A 21251-nucleotide genomic window follows, 5' to 3' on the forward strand; every position below is an offset into this window, starting at 1 on the left:
GACGGGCAGGCTCAGCGGCCATGGCTCACGGGCCTAGCCGCTCCGCGGCATGTGGGATCTTCCCGGATCGGGGCACGAACCCGTGTCCCCTGCATCAGCAGGCGGACTCTCAACCACTGCGCCACCAGGGAAGCCCCATTCTTTTTTTTTTCCTCTGTTTTTTTAATTCAGAAGATTTTCTTTTTCTATTTTTTTTTCATTTTTATTTTTATTTATTTATTATTTTTTTGCGGTATGTGGCCTCTCACTGTTGTGGCCTCTCCCGTCGCGGAGCACAGGCTCCAGACGCACAGGCTCAGTGGCCATGGCTCACGGGCCTAGCCGCTCCGCGGCATGTGGGATCTTCCCGGACCAGGGCACGAACCCACGTCCCCTGCATCGGCAGGCGGACTCTCAACCACTGCGCCACCAGGGAAAGCTTATGATGCTTTTAATGCATTGTTCGATTTGGTTTGCTAATATTTTGTTGAGGATTTTTGCATCTATGTTCATCAGTGATATTGGCCTGTAATTTTCTTTTTTTGCGATAACTTTGGTTTTGGTATCAGGGTGATGCAGGCCTCATAGAATCAGTTCAGAAGTATTCCTGCCTCTGCAATTTTTTGGAATAGTTTGAGAAGGTACATGTTAACTCTCCTCTAAATGTTTGGTAGAATTCACCTGTGAAGCCCTCTGGTCCTGGACTTTTGTTTGTTGGGGGTTTTTAAATTACTGATTCAACTTTATTACTGGTAATTACTGGTAATTAGTCTGTTCATATTTTCTATTTCCTCAAGGTCCAGTCTTGGGAGATTGTACCTTCCCAAGAATTTGTCCATTTCTTCTGGGTTGTTCATTTCTTTGGCATATAGCTGTTCATAGTAGTTTCTTATGATCATTTGTATTTCTGTAGTGTCGGTTGTAATTTCCCCTTTTTCATTTCTGATTTTATTGATTTGGGCCTTCTCCCTTATTTTTCTTGATGAGTCTGGCTACAGGTTTATCAATTTTGTTTATCTTTTCAAAGAACAAGCTTTTCGTTTCATTGATCTTTTCTATTGTTTTTTAGTCTCTATTTCATTTATTTCTCCTCTGATCTTTATGATTTCTCTCCTTCTACTAACTTTGGGTTCACTTATTCTTCTTTCTCTAGTTTCTTTAGTTGTAAGGTTAGGTTGCTTATTTGAGATTTTTCTTGTTTCCTGAGGTAAGATTGTATTGCTATAAGTTTCCCTCTTAGAATTGCTCTTGGGCTTCCCTGGTGGTGCAGTGGTTGAGAGTCTGCCTGCTGATGCAGGGGACACGGGTTTGTGCCCCGGTCTGGGAGGATCCCATATGCTGCGGAGCAGCTGGGCCTGTGGGCCATGGCCGATGGGCCTGCGCGTCCGGAACCTGTGCTCCACAACGGGACAGGCCACAGGGGTGAGAGGACCATGTACCGCAAAAAAAAAAGAACTGCTCTTGCTGTGTCCCATAGGTTTCGGATCATTGTTTTTTCGTTTTCATTTGTGTCTAGGTATTTTTTTATTTCCTCTTTGATTTCTTCAGTAATCCATTGGTTGTTTAGCCTCCACGTATTTGTGATTTTTGCAGTTTTTTTCTTATAGTTGATTTCTAGCCTCATAGTTCTGTGGTCGGAAAAGATACTTGATATGATTTAAATTTTCTTAAATTTACTGAGGCTTTTTTGTGGCCTAGCCTGTGATCTGTCCTGGATAATGTTTCATGTGCACTTGAAATTATGTATATTCTGCTGCTTTCAGATGGAATGCTCTATGTATATCAATTAAGTCCATGTGATCAAAGGTGTCATTTAAGACCAGTGTTTCCTTATTAATTTTCTGTCTGGATGATCTGTCTATTGATGTAAGTGGGGTGTTAAAGCCCTGACCCCACTATTATTGTGTTACTGTCAATTTCTTCTTTTATGTCTGTTAATATTTGCCTTATATATTGAGGTGCTCCTATGTTGGGTGCATATATGCTTACAATTGTTATATCTGCTTCTTGGATTGATCCCTTTATCATTATATAGTATCCTTCTTTGTCTCTTGTAACAGACTTTATTTTAAAGTCTACTTTGTCTCATATAAGTATTGCTACTTTTGATTTCCATTTGCACAGAATACCTCTTTGCATCCCTTCACTATCAGTCTGTGTGTGTCTCTATATCTGACGTGAGTGTCTTGTAGGCAGCATATATACAGGTCTTGTTTTTGTATCCATTCAGCCACTCTATCTATGTCTTTTGGTTGGGGCATTTAATCCATTTACATTTAAGGTAATTATTGAGATTTATGTTCATATTGCCATTTTATTATTTTTCTTCTTTTTTTCTCTTCTCTTAAGATTTGATGACTGTCTTTAGTCATCTTTAGTGTTATGTGTTATGTTTGGATTCCTTTTTCTTTTTTTTGTGTATGTCTATTTTAGATTTTTGGTTTGTGGTTGTTACTATGAGGATTTTATATGGCAGTCTGTATATGTGTGTGTATTGGTGTGTGTGTGTATAAGTTGCTGATCTCTTCATTTCAAATGCATTTTTAAAACCCTGCATTTGTACTCTCCTCTGCTCCCAATTACTATTTTTGATATCATATATTTACATCTCATTGTTTTCTGTATCTCTTAGCTGCTTATTGTGGGTACAGATGATTTTACTACTTTTGACTTTTAACCTCCCTACTAGCTTTGTGTGTGGATGATTTCCTACCTTTACTGTAGGTTTGCCTTTACTGGTGACCTTTTTCATTTTGTAATTTTCTTGTTTCTAGTTGTGGCCTTTCCTTTTTGCCTAGAGAAGTTCCTTTAACATTTGTTATAAAGCTCATTTGGTGGTGCTGAACTTTTTTAGCTTTTGCTTGTCTGTAAAGCTTTTGATCGCTCCATCAAATCTGAATGAGAGCCTTGCCAGGTAGAGTATTTTTGATTGTAGGTTTTTACCTTTCATCACTTTAAACATATTGTGCCACTCCCTTCTGGCCTGCAGAGTTTCTGCTGAAAAATCAGCTGATAGACTTATGCAAGTTCCCTTGTATGTTACTTGTTGCTTTTCCCTCACTGCTTTTAATATTCTCTCTTTATCTTTTAAGTTTTGTTTTTTTGTTTGTTTGTTTGTTTTTGGTACGCGGGCCTCTCACTGTTGTGGCCTCTCCCGTTGCGGAGCACAGGCTCCGGATGCGCAGGCTCAGCGGCCATGGCTCACGGGCCTAGCCACTCCGCGGCATGTGGGATCTTCCCGGACCAGGGCACGAACCCGCGTCCCCTGCATCGGCAGGCGGACTCTCAACCACTGCACCCCCAGGGAAGCCCAGGTTCTTTTCTTTTAGTAGATTTAATTAACTTATTTATTTATTTATTTTTGGCTGTGTTGGGTCTTCGTTGCTGCGCATGGGCTTTCTCTAGTTGTGGCAAGCGGGGACTACTCTTCATTGAGGTGCACAGGCTTCTCATTGAGATGGCTGCTCTTGTTGCGGAGCACGGGCTCTAGGCACATAGGCTTCGGTAGTTGTGGCGCGTGGGCTCCAGTAGTTTTGGCACGTGGGCTTCAGTAGTTGTGGCTTGCAGGCTCTAGAGCGCAGGCTCAGTAGTTGTGGTGCATGGGCTTAGTTGCTCCACAGCATGTGGGATCTTCCTGGACCAGCTCTTGAACCCATGTCCCCTGCATTGGCAGGTGGATTTTAACCACTGTGCCACCAGGGAAGCCCTTTTCACAGGTTCTTATTGGCCTGTTGATGTTCTTTTTTGTAATGTTCTATCATAGTTTTATTTTTAACAGACTATGTCTAGATATAGGTATTCTTTTGTTTATTTTTCCTAGAACATGATGAGTCCTTTCAGTCATCAAGGGAAAGTTTTAGTCTCTGGCTTCCATATCTATCATCTCCCCTTTCCTTATTTTTGTGTTTTTGCCCTTTTTTATACCGATTATTCATTTTAATATGATTCACCCACAACTTCAATTATGCTTTTACTGCCTTGAGTGATTTTAATTCTGCTATGTGTCTTTTGTTTCCTCACAATCCTTTCTTAGTGTATGATTAAAAGCACGGGCCATAGGGGCTTCCCTGGTGGTGCAGTGGTTGAGAGTCCGCCTGCCGATGCAGGGGACATGGGTTCGTGCCCCGGTCTGGGAGGATCCCACATGCCGCAGAGCGGCTGGGCCTGGGAGCCACGGCCGCTGAGCCTGCACGTCCGGAGCCTGTGCTCCGTAACGGGAGAGACCACAACAGTGAGAGGACCACGTACCGCAAAAAAAATAAATAAATTAAAATAAAATAAAATAAAAGCACAGGCCATGAAGTCAAATTGTCAGAGCTTGAATCCTGGCTCCAGTATTTACTAGTTGGGTAACTTTGAGCAAGTTCCCTAATGCCACTCAGTTTCCTCAATTATGAAATGAGGGCAATGATAATACTAGGCATTCATGGTGTTCTTGTAAGAATTAAACAGGTTAACACATGTAAAAACATTTAGAATAAAGCGTGGTACACAGAAAGTGTTAAATAAATATTAGCAACTTTTATTGCTGTCCTCCTCATCATCATCTCTGTTAGCTCATTCATCTCTCTTTTTTAATCTCATTTTGCCTTTTCATCTAAGCCTGTTTTCTCCTTATGGTTTTCTGTTCCTATTTTGTGGAACAGTTGTCTTTTTGCACCCTATTTAGGATATCAAACAGTTTTCTGAAATTTGGTTGTGAGTCCTGCATTAAACAAGGTTCAGAGGTATACTCTTCAAGTTTAATCTCCATATTATATTCCTTTACATTGCAACATTTTTTCACAGGTTCCATGTGTTGTTGTCTGCTTCCCCATGCTTCAAGATCAATCTCTTCCTGTGTCAGCAAATTGGTACATGAAGTATCCTTGACCCCATTCTTGGTTCACTTTGTGACAACATCTTTCCTTTCCTTCTGTAGCTGAGCAGCTAATTATGTGCACAGCTTCCAAGTTCCCTACAGCATCTCCTGCCTACTGTAATGGGCTCGTCTCCTTCCTCCATGTCCTATTCAACTGATGCAGTATTAAAAAGACCCCATAATTTCCAGCATGTACTGCAGACTAGTTTCTTCATATACCTTCTTTTGCAACAACTACTCTACGTAAAAGTAGGTTTGGTTCTGAAAAAGCTGTTTGTAAGAGCAAAATGACACCTTACAAGTGACCGATGTGAACATATCCATTGAAAGTTAAGCTTTACTTTTGTCTCCATGGTAATCATACATCTCTCTTTTTGCTGGTTTTCAAAACTCTCCACTACTTTTGGACATGATCAGGGTAAATGGTATTCATAAACCCCCTTAAAAAAAACCCAAATGCTGTAAACTCTAGAGTCAGGAACAATGGGATGGCCAAGATCCAAAGACCACATGTGATCAACTAATGCCATCTGTTGGAAGCAGGCTTTTTATTTGTTTCATCTGTGAACATTCTAAAAAAGGACATTTTTGAACTGAGGAGCGACTGTGGTTCTTTACCTTGGAAGACCATACCTCACTGAATTTAAAGTGCCACGACTATCTCCTTCCTCATTGTGGTCTGGGACCCTGCCACCCCTATCAGCTGTAGAAAGATGGCCTGGCAAGGCAAGGATGAGAAAAAAAGGAGACAGTTCTTCCAGTTCTCCCAGAGTAGTACCTGGCAGGGCAAAGCAACAGCTGCCTAATTTTCTATGTGGGATGTCACCTGCATCTCTGTATTGGGGGTGGGGGGAGGGGGGACTAGGATTATACCCAGTGGGCCTGTTGCTCTTTCTCATGCAGTCTCTTGAGGTAAAATTTCTCAGTCCAGCTCATCTACTATTTAGTTAGAGGAGATTCTGCCTAGCTTCTTTTAGTCTTTGTTTTCAGTGACATTATTCTACTCCTTTCTCTTGTGCCTTCCTAAGTATTTTACAATAGGAAATTACAAAGCTCCTAGACAGAACCCATTTGAATCCAAAGATGTGTTTTAATTGCCAAGTGTGAATTCTTTCTAATATAACAGCTTTATTGAGGTATAATTTACATATTATAAAATTCACTCACTTAAGTGAGCAAATCAGTGGTTTTTAGCAAATTTGCCTAGTTGTGCAACTGTCTAATCCAATTTTAGAATATTGGAACATTAGAACAAATTTAGAACATGGATCACCCCAGTAAGATCCTGCATGCCCATTTTCAATGAATCCCTGTTCCCCTCCTCAGCCCCAGGCAACCATTCATCTGCTCTCTATAGATTTGCCTTTTCTGGACATTTCAAATGCATGGAATCATGTAGTATGTGGCCTCTTGATCTGGCTTTGATTTTACTTTCTTATTACCATCTTAAAAAGCTTTAAATATCTTTCTAGCCTTTCCACAGGGTTTAAAATTCTCATGGTGAGAGCTCCAGGGAGGCCTTCTCTGACCTCATGGGATGTTGTTTTCTGGGCTTTTCATGATCTAGGAGCCTGGGGGCACATGGATCTCTCAAATAAGTGCTGAAGGAACTGTGTTGGGGAATGTACACTAAGGAAAGCCAGCAGTCCTTTGGGGAATTCCCTCAAGGTTGGGTTAACATCATCTAACATTGATCTTTATTTGTCTAGAAGTGCTAAATTTCCCTTTATTCTTTTGCTTTTTGTTTGTTTGTTTGTTTTTTCATTTTTTTAAAGTCTTTATTGAATTTGTTACAATATTGCTTCTGTTTTATGTTTTGGTTTTTTGGCCATGAGGCATGTGGGAATCTTAGCTCCCTGACCAGGGATCGAACTCACACCCCCTGCACTGGAAGGCAAAGTCTTAACCACTGGCCTGCCAGGGAAGTCCCCCATTGTGTGTCTTTTGAAAACCCACTCACCTCTCTGTTGAAGTTTATCTTGTTCTCTCAAGTGAAGGCGAGGAAAACAGCTGGGGCACAGGGTGGTCAGAGGTGATTTGTCTTCCTGGATTTCTACTACTATTCTCCCCATTCCACCCCTGCACTTGCATCAGAGTTTGAGTTAAAATCGCAGTGCAGAGCGAACAGGAGCACTACTCTGATGAGGACCAAACAGACCTAGAGCTAAATGTTCTCAAGTGCCTCTCTGTGTGCCCACAGCTATGCTAAATGTCTGACACATAAATCTCATTCACCTTCCACAGGGATTCTCTAAGCTTTATATAAAATCTGGCCCATTTTACAGATATGCAAATGGTAACCTTGGCCAAGATCACACAGCAGTAAATCCACTTTTAGTCAGTTGGACCTTTGCTCTTTGGCCAAAATGTTCCTGTATCAAGCCACAAATTAACTCTAGCTAATAACATCAGCAAGAGAAGGGGATAAATGCTTTTCTGAATCATGCTTTTTCTATCTCTTTTTTTATTATAAAAACAATTTAATTCTATTAAATAAAAATGATCAAAAATATTTTTGTTCATACCACACTATCACAGGTATTTCAGTTTTCAAAATATCTTTTCTCTATCTTGTCCATCTGCTTTCATCTCTTTATATAGTTGCCATAATGGTATATATTCCATTTTTTATTCTTCTATTTTATTTGTCATTGTTTCTTAAATGCACTTTTCTATATTAATACTTAGATTTTGTAGCTATCATTTTAAAGTATTTAATAGATAATTTATTTTAAAACTTCATTTTTTTAGTTTTCTATTTCACTTAAGTATTAATTGGGTATATATCTCATTATCTTCCTCTTAGTTCTAGATAATGTGAATTCTCTTCTTAAGGTCACTTCATCTCACTAGAATGTGCATCTACATCATTGCCCCTAGTTCTCTTTTTTTTTTTTTTAATAAATTTATTTAATTAATTAATTTATTTTGGATCTGTTGGGTCTTTGTTGCTGCGCGTGGGCTTTCCCCAGTTGCGGCAAGCGGGGGCTACTCTTCGCTGCGGTGCGCAGGCCTCTCATTGCAGTAGTTTCTCTTGTTGCAGAGCACGGGCTCTAGGCGCGTGGGCTTCAGTAGTTGCAGCACGCAGGCTCAGTAGTTGTGGCACACGGGCTCTAGAATGCAGGCTCAGTAGCTGTGGCGCACGGGCTTAGTTGCTTTGCAGCATGTGGGATCTTCCCGGACCAGGGCTCGAACCCGTGTCCCCTGCATTGGCTGGCCGATTCTTAACCACTGCGCCACCAGGGAAGTCCCTCTCTTTTTTTTTAATTGAAGTATAGTTGCTTTACAATGCTTCAGGTGTACAGCAAAGTGATTCAGTTTTATATATATATAAATATATTTATATAAACACACATGTATATGCCTATGGCTATTCTTTTTCAGATTCTTTTCCATTACAGGTTTTTACAGGATATTGAATATAGTTCCTTGTGCTATACAGTAGGTCCTTGTTGTTTACCTATCTTAGATATAGTGGTATCTGTTAATCCCAAATTCTTAATTTAACCCTCCCCCCTCCTTTCCCCTTTGGTAACCATAAGTTTGTTTTCTATGTCTGTGCATCTATTTCTGTTTTGTAAATAATGTAATTATCATTTTAATGACTGCAAAGTATTCCATTCATTTTATAAGACATAATTTTGACTGGTCTTCTAATGTGGGACATGTAAATTATTTTCAAATTTTTGTTATCACAGATGGTGCTATGTACTTATGTAGAGAGATTATTTTCATTATGAATTATTTCCTTATGATAAATTCCCAGAATGTGATTTCTGACTTGGACTAGAGACATTTTTGTAGCTCTGTAAGCATAGTGCCAGATTGCTTTCTAAAAGTGTTGTACCAGATTGACTTCTAGGTAGAGCTGCACAGTGACGTAGGATAATAGAAACTCTCTCCTATAATACATAATGATATGAACAATAACAACAGTTTAAGCCTAAAAATTTCCCAGTTACAGCCTGATTCTTTAAACATTGAGAGGTAGAGGATAAGGAGAGAAACAAAAGATCCTGCATGTTGTATCTCTCGACCCAGAACCCACAACCCCACTGTCCTTCTAAAAGTGATGCTGAGAGGAAAGGGAGTGAGTTGACAAAATTCTGAGAGTTCTCACTGGTAATCACCAGTGTGGAAAAAGCAGATGGCAGTGGTGACTGGGCAGCTGTAAAAAAAATGTCTAAGAGAAACCTTTGAGCATGAAACCCCTCCATAATTTGGTAGGACCTTATTAGGAGTGGGAGAAACTACCAGGGTTTGCATCTTCCAGAGCTCCATGCTGAGTGGGGGATGTGAGCTGAATTTTTCAGGAGTGAATCATGTCTCTAACTGGGGTGGGAGTGGGATGGACCCATGGTTCTGGAAAATTGGCCAAATTTTAGAAAGAGAGTTCAAAGCCCAGGTTTCCTGGCAAGGGCAACTGAGTATTTCCTTTTACCCAACCCCTGTACCCTCAGGCTACAGAAAAGAAATCCACACACCAGTCCTTGAATTGTGGCCAAGAAAGTGAGGGAAGTAAACTCACCCTAGATAATGGTGGGGAAAATGTCAAGATTTTACCTGATTATATCAGAGTAAAAACATCAGAAAGAAAGAGACAGAGACAGAGAATGAGAATCTAAAAGAAAAACATGACCTAAGAAACATAAATTATTTGTGTTACAAGAACTTAGTAATAATATAAATTTAATTTTTAAAATTTATAGATGAACAATGTGCTACTGGCAAAGGGATAGATATATAGATCAGTAGAATAGAATTGAGGGTCCAGAAATAAGCCCCTCATATTTATAGTGACTTGATTTTTGACAAGGGTACCAAGATAATTTTATGGAAAAAGAATAATCCTTTCAACACATGGTGCTGGAATAAATGAATATATACATGTAAAATAATGAATTTGGGCCTCTACTTTACACCATAGTCAAAAATTAACTCAAAATGGATCAAAGATCTAAATTCAAAAGTTAAAATTATGAAAGCTTAGAAGAAAACATAGGTGCAAATGATCATGACCTTGGACAGGCAACAATGTCTTAGGACACCAAAAGCACAAGCAACAAAAGAAAAAATAGTTAAACTGAACTTCATCAAAATTAAAAACTTTTGTGCTTCATAGGACAACATCAAGAAAATGAAAAGACAACTCACAGAATGGGTGAAATTTCTTTTGCAAATCATATATCTGATAAGGGACTTGTATATAGAATGTATAAAGAAGTATTATAATTCAATGATAAAAAGATAAATAACACAATTTTTAAATGGGCAAAGTAACTGAATAGACATTTCTCCAAAGAAGATATATAAAGGGCCAATAAGCACATGACAAGAACTCAACATTACTAGCATTATTAGCCATCAGGAAAATGCAAATCAAAAACACGAGATACGGGGCTTCCTGGTGGCACAGTGGTTGAGAGTCTGCCTGCGAATGCAGGGGACACGGGTTCGAGCCCTGGTCTGGGAGGATCCCACATGCCACGGAGCAACTGGGCCCGTGAGCCACAACTACTGAGCCTGCGCGTCTGGAGCCTGTGCTCCGCAACAAGAGAGGCCGCGACAGTGAGAGGCCCGTGCACTGTGATGAAGAGTGGCCCCCGCTCGCCATAACTAGAGGAAGCCCACACACAGAAACGAAGACCCAACACAACCAAAAAAATTAATTAATTAATTAATTAAAAAAAAAAAAAAACATGGGATACCAACTCACAACTGTAATGAGAATAATAAAAAAGATGGAAAACAACAAGTGTTGGTGAGAATGTGGGAAAATTGGAACCCTCACATGTTATAATGGAAATGTAAAATAGTACAGCAGCTTTGGAAAACAGCATTTGACAGTTCCTCAAAAGTTAAACAAACAAAAGAAAGTTAAACATAGAGTTACCATATGACCAAGCAATTCCACTCCTAGATATATGCCCAAGAGAAATAAAAACAGATGTCCACACAAAGACTTGTACACAAATGTTCATAACAGCATAATTCATAATGACCAAAAAGTGGAAACAATCCAAATGTCCATCAACTGATGAATGAATAAATATAGTATATCCATACAATTAAACATTATTCAACAATAAAAAGAAATGAAGTAATAATACATGATACAATGTGGATAAACCTTAAAAACATTATGATGAGTAAAAGAAGCCAGTCACAAAAGAACATCTATTGGATGACTTCAATTATATGAAATGTCCAGAATAGTAAATCTATAGAGACAGAAAGTACATTAGTGGTTGCCTAGTGTTGTGGGCAAGCGGGGAGATGAGTGACGAGAAGCGGATTTGGGAGGTGACAGCTAAGAGGTATGAGGTTTCTTTTTGGTGCAATGAAATGTTCTAAAATTGATTATGGTAATTACTGTACAACTCTGTGAATATTAGTATATTCATACATACATGTATTTTTAGTAAATGATTGAATTGTACAATTGAAATGGGTGAATTATATCATGTGTGAATTATATCTTAATAAATCTGTCATTTTAAAGTTTGTAGATGAGGTGATAAAACCACAGAATTAGAGAAAAGGAGGGGTTGAGAAACCAAAGAAACAAATTGAGATCTAAACAATGCTATTAATGATCTAATAAATTAGAACCAGCAAGGAATAAAGCATACAAGTCTAGACAGCTAACAAATGGCTTAGAGGAAAGGTTTCAGATAACTACACTTGCTACAGAAGATGAAGTCTAAGAGCAATTATAAAGAATATGACTGATATGGAGACCAAACAGTGCTAATTCCTTTAGTGGGTAACCCAATAAATAGTGTAGACAATATATACTAAGATATAAATGCAGAAATTTTTCCTAAAATGAAGACCTGCTTCTGTAAATTTTAAGAGTATGCTGTATTCCAAGAAAAACTGATACAGAATAATTGACCAAAAGAAATAATATGATTAAATTATTGGACTTCTAGGATAAAAGAGATTCCATCACGCATCTGTATAGGAAAGAAAAATCAATAAAAGTAGAAATATCTGATGGGCCTCAGACTTCTACACAGCAATCTAGAATGCAAGAAAACACACTGGAACATTGGTCTGCAACATTCTGAAGGAAAGAAAATGTGACATTATGAATACTACTCTTGGGCTTCCCTGGTGGCGCAGTGGTTGAGAGTCCACCTGCTGATGCAGGGGACACGGGTTCATGCCCCGGTCCAGGAAGATCCCACATGCCGCGGAGCGGCTGGGCCCGTGAGCCATGGCCGCTGAGCCTGCGCGTCCGGAGCCTGTGCTCCGCAACGGGAGAGGCCGCAACAGTGAGAGGCCCGCGTACTGCAAAAAAAAAGAAAAAAATACTACTCTCAGCCAAGTCACGGTTCAAATACAAAAGGCAGACATTGTCAAACACGCAAGATCTGAGAGAACAGAGCCCTGATAAGTCCCTTCTTGGAAATACAAAATGAAATCAGCCAACTAACAAATCAATCAAGATAAAGAACTCTTGGGGACTTCTCTGCTGGTCCTGTGCGTAAGACTCCACAGTCCCAATGCAGGGGCCCAGGTTTGATCCCTGGTCGGGGAACTAGATCCCACATGCATGCTGCAACTAAGAAGCCTGCATGCCGAAAATAAGAAGCCTACATGCCACAACTAAAGATCCCGCATGCCGCAACGAAGATACCACGTGCTGCAACTAAGTCCTGGCACAGCCAAAATAAAATATAAAAATAAATAAAGAAATAAACATAGCAGAGTGTACATGTCAAATTAAAAAAAAAAACAAAACTCTTAAATAGTCTGTGTTAAAAGCCCTGAGTTTGAGTGTTGAACCTATTTAAATAGAGACCTAAGACTAAGGAATGGGAGAGTTATAGTTGCAGAACAAAATGTCAATGTTATAATCCCTGAAAAAGTAAAAGTTATATCATCAAGAACAACAAAAGGAACCAAAGGAGAGGAGAAGGAAGAGTGAGAGTTAATCACGTCATAGTTCATAAAGGAATCAATGAAACTGGTCTAACATCAAGTCACATGTATTTACAAATGAAATGTGATATCAGGATTTACTTCAAAATACCTCAGACAAAGAAAGAAAACAAAAGGGAGGGAGGACGTGAGGAGGGAAGGAAAATGAATATGGTGGTGGTTGGTGTTGGGGAAATGAATGAGATAAGAGTTGCAAAACGTTGAAGATTATTGAAGCTAGATAATGGGTACATGGCAGTTTATTATACTATTCTCCTTATTTTTGTGTATTTTTAAATTTTTTCACAATAAAAAGTTAAAATATAATAACAAAGTTGGATTAAATTATTTTTAAAATTATAGTGACTTTAAGCCCTAATGGCTTAAAAAATATTTTAAAATTAAGAAGCATCTTGCTAAGAGGGTAAATATTAAAAGTTTTCATCACAGAAAAAACTGATGAACTGAAATGTTTAATGAACTGAAATGTTTGAACTGATGGACTGAATGTTTCATCCCTTTAACTGAAGCTCAAGACTCTCTCTCACTCACACACACATACATCCTACAACCACCAAGCCTGCCCTCTTTGGGCCAATTTTAGGCAAGTCCTGTGGAGAGAGAAGCAAGTCACTTGTGCTCACAGCTTGGCTGGCTGGGCAATGGGGCAGGCCCTGTCATGCCCACTGCTGCTGTGAATCACATGGCCTAGCATTTGTCTTGCCGGGGCCTGGGTAATTCTCCATGTCCACTTCAGAAGGTTTTTCTCTTATTTTTTTAAAAATTTTATTTCATTCTGCAGGCTTTGCAAACAGTATCTCATAGACTTCTCATGGCATTCTCTAGATGAGGAAATTGAGAAGGGAGTCATTCACCCGGGGCCCCACAGTGAGTCAGTAAGGAACAGTTGGATGGGAGGCCAGGTCCTTCCCTGACACCCTTCTTATTCCCACTCCTCATCTTAAAGTGAAAAAAAGAAAAAGACACCCACCAATTACAGAGGCAGGGACTTCACTGGGAAAAAGGATCATAGGAACTTTGTGTCGCTTTTGTGGGGAAGGTGGGGAGTGGTTCCAGATGGGTACTATGATTGTAGTTTGGAAGAATTGGTGGAGTGGGAGGGCAACTCAGAATCCAAGTTCAAGCATCCTGACTTCTCACAAACAACCTTGTAGCCCTGTAACTCTCCATCTCTGCTACAACTGGCTTCTGCCTCCCCCCCAACCTTTCTGTTGTCTCCCTACCTACCAGCCCCTCTAGCCCTCCTCTCCAACTTGGCCCCCAAGGCCCACCTCCTCCACCTTTCTCTCTCATCAGCACCTCTACTCCCTCCTTCCCTTGTCCTCTTGCCAAACACACCTGGCAAAGCCCCAGTCTTGGATCAATACACCACTCCTTTTTTTCTTTCCACTCATACTACAGAGCTGCTGAACAGTACAGGGGAAAATCACATAAGCAGAAGACTTGGCATTACTTTCATGGTCTCTAACCTCAGTTTGGGGAAGCAGAAAGACCATAGACTTTGGACTCAAATAGATCTGTTTTGGAGCATAGATGTAAAAACACTCAACAAAATACTAGCAAACCGAATCCAACAATACATTAAAAGGATTATACACCATGATCAAGTGGGATTTATCAATTTCCACAAATCAATCAATGTGGAACACCACATTAAATTGGAGAATAAAAAACATATGATCATCTCAATAGATGCAGAAAAAGCTTCTGATAAAATCAATATCCATTTATGATTAAAAACTCTCCAGAAAGTGGAGACAAGCCTCAACATAATAAAGGCCATATATGACATACCCACAGCTAACTCAATGGTGAAAAGCTGAAATCATTTCCTCTAAGATCAGGAACAAGAAAAGGATGCCTGCTCTTCCCACTTTTATTCAACATAGTTTTGGAAGTCCTAGCCACAGCAATCAGAGAAGAAAAATACATAAGTAAAAGGAATCCAAATTGAAAAAGAAGTAAAACTGTCACAGTTAGAAGATGACATGACACTATACATAGAAAATCCTAAAGACGCTACCAGAAAATGACTAGAGCTCATCAACAAATTTGGTAAAGTTGAAGGATACAAAATTAATATAGAGAACTCTGTTGCATTTCTATACACTAACAATGAAATATCAGAAAGAGAAATTAAGGACACAATCCCATTTACCATTGCATCAAAAAGAATAGAATACCTAGGAATAAACCTACCTAAGGAGGCAAAATACCCATACTCTGAAAACTATAAGACACTGATGAAAGAAATTGAAGACAATACAAACAGATGGAAAGATATATAATGTTCTTGGATTGGAAGAATCAATATTGTTAAAATGACCATGCTACCCAAGGCAATCTACAGATTCAATGCAATCCTTACCAAATTATCAATGGCATTTTTCACAGAACTAGAACAAATAATCCTAAATTTTATATGGAACCATAAAAGACCCATAATTGCCAAAGCAATCCTGACAAAGAAGAATGGAGCTGGAGGTATCATGCTCCCTGACTTCAGACTATACTACAAAGGTACGATAATCAAAATGGTATGGTACTAGCACAATAACAGACACAGATCAGTGGAAGAGGACAGAAGGCCCAGAAATAAGCCCATACACTTATGGTCAATTAATCTATGACAAAAGAGGCAAGACTATGCAATGGAGAAAACACAACCTCTTCAATAAATGGTGCTGGGAAAACTGGACAACTACATGTAAAAGAATGAAATTAGAACATTCTCTAACACCATATACAAAAATAAACTCAAAATGCATTAACTCAAAATGCATTAAAGACCTATAGATACTATATAACTCCTAGAAGAAAACATAGGCAGAACACTCTTTGACATGAATCACAGCAATATTTTTTTGGATTTGTCTCCTAGAGTAATGGAAACAAAAGCAAAGCTAAACAAATGGGACCTAATCAAATTTAAAAGCTTTTGCACAGCAAAGGAAACCATAAACAAAACAAAAAGACAACCTACAGAATGGGAGAAGATATTTGCAGACAATGCAACTGACAAGGGATTAATTTCCAAACTAAACATACAGCTTAATATCAAAAAAAACAAACAACCCAATCAAAAAAACAGAAGACCTAAATAGACATTTTTCCAAAGAAGACATACAGATAGCCAACAGGCATATGAAAAGATGCTCAGTATCGCTAATTATTAGAGAAATGGAAACCAAAACTACAATGAGTTATCGCTTCACACCAGTCAGAATGGCCATCACCAGAAAGTGTACAAATAATAAGTGCTGGAGAGGGTGTGGAGAAAAAGTAACCCTCCTACACTGTTGGTGGGAATGTAAATTGGTGCAGGCACTATGAGGAACAGTATGGAGGGTCCTCAAAACACTAAAAATAGAGTTATGATATGATCCAACAATCCCACACCTGGGCATACACCTGGAGAAAATATAATTTGAAAAGATACATGCACCCCAATATTCATAGCAGCACTATTTACAATAACCAAGACATGGAAGCAACCTAAATGTCCATTAACAGAGGAATGGATAAAGAAAATGTGGTGCATATATATACAACGGAATGTTACTCAGCCAGAGAAAAGAATGAAATAACGCCATTTATGGCAGCATGGATGGACCTAGATACTATCATATGAAGTGAAGTCAAACAGAGAAAGTCAAATATCATATGATATCACTAGTTTTTGGACTCTTAAAAAAATGATACAAATGAACTTATTTGTAAAACAGAAATACACAGACATAGAAAACAAACTTATGGTTACCAAAGGGGAAAGGAGGGAGAGGGATAAATTGGAAGTTTGGGATTAACATAATACACACTACTGGACTTCCCTGGTGGCGCAGTGGTTAAGAATCCACTTGCCGATGCAGGGGACACATGTTCCAGCCCTGGTCCCAGAAGATCCCACAAGCTGCGCAGCGACTAATCCCTGTGCCACAACTACTGAGCCTGTGCTCTGGAGCCCGCGAGTCACAACTACTGAGCCCACGTGCCACAGCTACTGAAGCCTGCGTGCCTCAAGCCCACGATCTGCAACAAGAGAAGCCACCGCAATGAGAAGCCCGCTCACCGCAATGAAGAGTAGCCCCCGCTCACCACAACTAGAGAAAGCCTGCACATGGCAGCGAAGACCCAGTGCAGCCAAAAATAAATAAATAAATTTATTTAAAAAAATATACATACTGCTATAGATAAAATAGATAATCAACAAGGGCCTTCTGTATAGCACAGGGAACTATATTCAATATCTTATAATAATCTATAATGGAAAAGAATCTGAAAAATAATACATATATATGTGTAACTGAATCACTTTGCTGTACACCTGAAACTAACACAACTTTGTAAATCAACTATACTTCAATTAAAAAAAAAGTTTTCCTGGGCTTCCCTGGTGGCGCGGTGGTTGAGAGTCCGCCTGCCGATGCAGGGGACACGGGTTCGTGCCCCGGTCCGGGAAGATCCCACATGCCGCGGAGCAGCTAGGCCCGTGAGCCATGGCCGCTGAGCCTGCGTGTCTGGAGCCTGTGCTCCACAACGGGAGAGGCCACAACAGTGAGAGGCCCGCGTACCGCAAAAAAAAAAAAGTTTTCCTCACAAGAAAACAAATTCTATGTATGGTGACAGATTTTATAAGAATAGAATCATTTGACATTACATGCATTATATATACAATCTTTATTAATATAATTTTATAATGTGATCAGTTCACTGTATATATAAATATTGAATCATTATATTTTATACCTGAAACTAATATAATGTTATTTGTCAATTATACCTCAATTGAATAAAAAAAAAAAGAAACCACTTTTAGGAACCAATATCTCTTGTAGTGAATAATGATTATCTGAAGTTTAGCATGTCCTTCAGTTTCATTTTAGTCTCCTTTTCTTCTAATTTAAGTAAAATTACATTTAATGTTTTTATTTTTGATAGTGTAATATATAAAAATATAATTATATTTTATGTTATATTAATATAAATCATATATATATACATAGTGTATGATATATAATATCAAATGATCCTATTCTAATAAAATCCTTTCTTTCATCTACCTATACTTCCATCTTTAATATGTTTGTGTGCCTTGAGAGAAGACTAGAAGGGTTGCCATCAAAAGTTATCTCTAGATGTGAGATTTGGAGCAATTTGTTTTCTTCCTTTTTTGTTCTTTTCAATACTTCCTCTTTATATTATTAAGAATAATTATTTGTATAAATAGTACCTATTATTTCTATACATATAACAAAGTTATTACCCTTTAAAAGGTGTTGTTCCAGGTAATACCGTTAAACAACTATGCCAGTACTGGTAGTTATACATTTCAGATGCCTATGGCTGAGGTAGTTAAATACCTCAAATATGAAATGTAAACCCCTGATGTACTAATAACCTATTCTATTTCTTTGGGTCCAGGAAGCATCTATGATTTTTATTTCCTCAAGCAAGGTGGTGGACATTGGTACACATGGACAGAGTATATCACCAAAGAGGAGGAAAATATCCCAGCAGTTGCAAAGGTAAAAGAGAGTTATTGGCCATGGAACTTTGGTAATGACCTGATATTCAGCAAAGTGGAGAGGTTAACAGCAGGTCTGTGTTAGCATTTTGAAGAACTTACTTTAGAAAAAGGTTCAAACGTGAGCTGGACTGAGCCTTCAAAACATGGACTTTAGAATCAGAGAGTCCCAGATTCCTCACTCAGCCTTTACTCTCTCTGCCTCAATTTACTCAACTACACAAGAGCAGAAGAAAATACCTAAAGGATGGCTGCAAAGATTGAAGACATTATACATGAATTTGTGGCACACACTGTGTGCTAGATTATGCTGTTGCTATTCTGATTATTATCACTGTCTATAATGCCAGACGGTCATCAGTCCACCTCTCAGATACCTCAGCCAAAAAGATCCTTGCCTTTTCTTTAAAATCCCCAGAGAAAGATTTCTTTAATCAGAATTCTCAGAAAAATGGGTATTGATTAATAGATTTTCTGGTTAGCAGACAATTCACCTACAACTCCTGCTCATTTCCTTGTGGAAAATTTTTTCCAGATGTGCAATTTCATGCTTCTATTTGCAGTTATCTAGTGGACATAATTTATCTTTCTGGGGGTGATTGTAGATTGTTCAGGCCCAGATAGAGTAGTGGGAGGTGGATGGGAAAGTGGAAATACTGACGACAAAGTCAGACACCAGACAGGAGCACAGCTGCTTGTCAAAAGGGTGCAATAAGCAGGAGTGAATGTGTGTTGAGTTCAGGACACACCCTGGAGGCTGAGTCTTGTAAAGAACCCCATAGCACTGAGGCCCTAAACTTTCATTCTCCTTAAAAAGCTTCATCACCTGAGCTCCAGGGGTTTGAAATCTTGCTGGATTCATACAAATAAAAGTCCAATGCAGAAAATATTTTAGTTCTGCTGGGAATTTTTCCTTTGTCAAAAAATTGTTCTAGGGCTTCCCTGGTGGCGCAGTGGTTGAGAATCCACCTGCCGATGCAGGGGACATGGGTTCGTGCCCCGGTCCAGGAAGATCCCACATGCCGCGGAGCAGCTGGGCCCATGAGCCATGGCCGCTGAGCCTGCGCGTCCGGAGCCTGTGCTCCGCAACGGGAGAGGCCACAGCAGTGAGAGGCCCGTGTACTGCAAAAAAAAAAAAAAAAAAATTGTTCTAGCCCCTGAAAATAAAAATCTAAGAAACAAAACCTGCTTTAAATTCCTAGTCTTGGTACCTGGTTCTGCATTCAGTATCACTTACTGGCTATGTGGCTTTGGACAAGTTAGCCAGCCATCCTCCAGTCTCAGTTTTTTAATCTGAAAAAGTGAGCTAATAATATACCTGCCTCAGACGGTTATTAGGAAAGCTGCAGGGAATAACAGAGGCAAAACATCCATAGCTCAACACCTGTTAATTCTCTCCCTCACCCCTTCAATTCCTTTGTTCTATCTGCTCCTTTTACTTTGATCAAATTATTTATCAAAAGAAGCCAAGACTTTTGTCTACCAACATACACAAGGCCACCACGTTGCACAGTCCCTGTTGGTGCCACTTGCATTATGGTCTAGTTTTGCTTTAGGGGCACCATTTACATAAACCATAGTGTGAATGGTGCTCCCTAGAGTTGCACAACAGCACAACAGTGGCTCCATGTTCACTAGCCCCTTCTAGTCTAGACATTTAAGTAGTAGACATATTAAGTAATAGGGATTCCAGGAGCTCAAGACCAAGCCTTTAGAGCCCAATTGGAGCCTGAATACCAGGAATAGTATTGCAGTTTCCATATTAGAAAAAGAGTTAATAGGAACAACTAAGAATCTGAGCATTAGGAAAAGCAGATGAGGAACAAGCACAGGGAATGGGGGTCAAGGGTCACACCTAACCCTTCTTGAACAAGCAGTATAGGTGGCGTATGGGAGGTGGATCTTTCCTGGGGCAAGGCAGTCAGCTTGGCTCAGAGCAGTGGTCTCAGACGGCAGTAGCTATAGACCCATCCTTACTGTAATTGGTGTTTATAATATGACATTTCAGTGGTTAAGAATATAAACCTTGGAATTAGACAAGCTGGAATTAAAATCCTTGCATTTCCACTTACTTGGTGTGTAAGTGAGCTCTGGATCTCAGTTTCCTCATCTCTAAAACAGAGTTTCCTCATCTCTAAAATGCCCATATTTACATGCAAGATTTAATTTAATCCTCAAAACAGCTCAGTGAACTAGGTGCCATTATTATCCCCATTTTACAGATGAAGAAACTAAGGCCCCTGGAGAGGTAAAATACTCAAAATCGTAAAGATAAATAAGAGATGGAGCTGAACGGATAGTAAGGATAGAACCCAAGTCTCCTGAATTCCAAGACCCAATCTCCTGGGCTCAGTACCAAGACTCACCATGTCTTTGTGGCACAGGTCTCAGAACTCATCATCCCCACAATGGAAACAGCCCGGCAGTCCTTCTTCTTGAAAACCTACCTGGACCATGAGATTCCAACGCTGTTCGTAGGACCCACGGGCACTGGCAAATCAGTCATCACCAACAACTTCCTTTTCCGCCTTCCCAAAAATACTTATCTGCCCAACTGCATCAATTTCTCTGCCAGAACTTCAGCCAGTCAGACCCAGGATATCATCATGTCCAAGCTGGATCGACGGCGGAAGGGCCTTTTTGGGCCTCCCATCGGGAAGAAAGCAGTGGTATTTGTGGGTAAGGCATTGGCCTGCATCTGGACATGCCAAATTCTTCTACTCTAAGCTGCAGCAAAAGAGAATCTCCCCTTGTACAGCCACTGTATAGTCCTTTTACTCTCTCTGGGAGATAAAATATTTCTGGTTAATATAATTCAGCATTCCTTCCCTCCCCTCCTATTTTCCTTCCTTCCTTCCTTCCTTCCTTCCTTCCTTCCTTCCTTCCTTCCTTCCTTCCTTCCATCTTTCCATCCCTTCTTCTCTCCCTTCCCTCCCT

The 21251-nt window shown here is 39.5% G+C and overlaps 1 protein-coding gene across 1 annotated transcript in view; it reads left to right on the forward strand.

The window, feature by feature from the left end:
* Window positions 1–21251, forward strand: part of DNAH3 (dynein axonemal heavy chain 3) — a 191099-nt gene that overhangs the window by 112559 nt on the left and 57289 nt on the right. Inside the window, exons 41-42 of the mRNA XM_024744485.1 lie at window positions 18212–18315; window positions 20699–20993. Of these exons, the coding sequence (XP_024600253.1) occupies window positions 18212–18315; window positions 20699–20993 (399 nt within the window). The remainder of the gene's footprint in view (window positions 1–18211; window positions 18316–20698; window positions 20994–21251) is intronic.

Source organism: Neophocaena asiaeorientalis, unplaced genomic scaffold (assembly GCF_003031525.2).
Source record: "Neophocaena asiaeorientalis asiaeorientalis breed wild unplaced genomic scaffold, Neophocaena_asiaeorientalis_V1.1 scaffold91, whole genome shotgun sequence".
NCBI classification, from domain to species: Eukaryota; Metazoa; Chordata; class Mammalia; order Artiodactyla; family Phocoenidae; genus Neophocaena; species Neophocaena asiaeorientalis.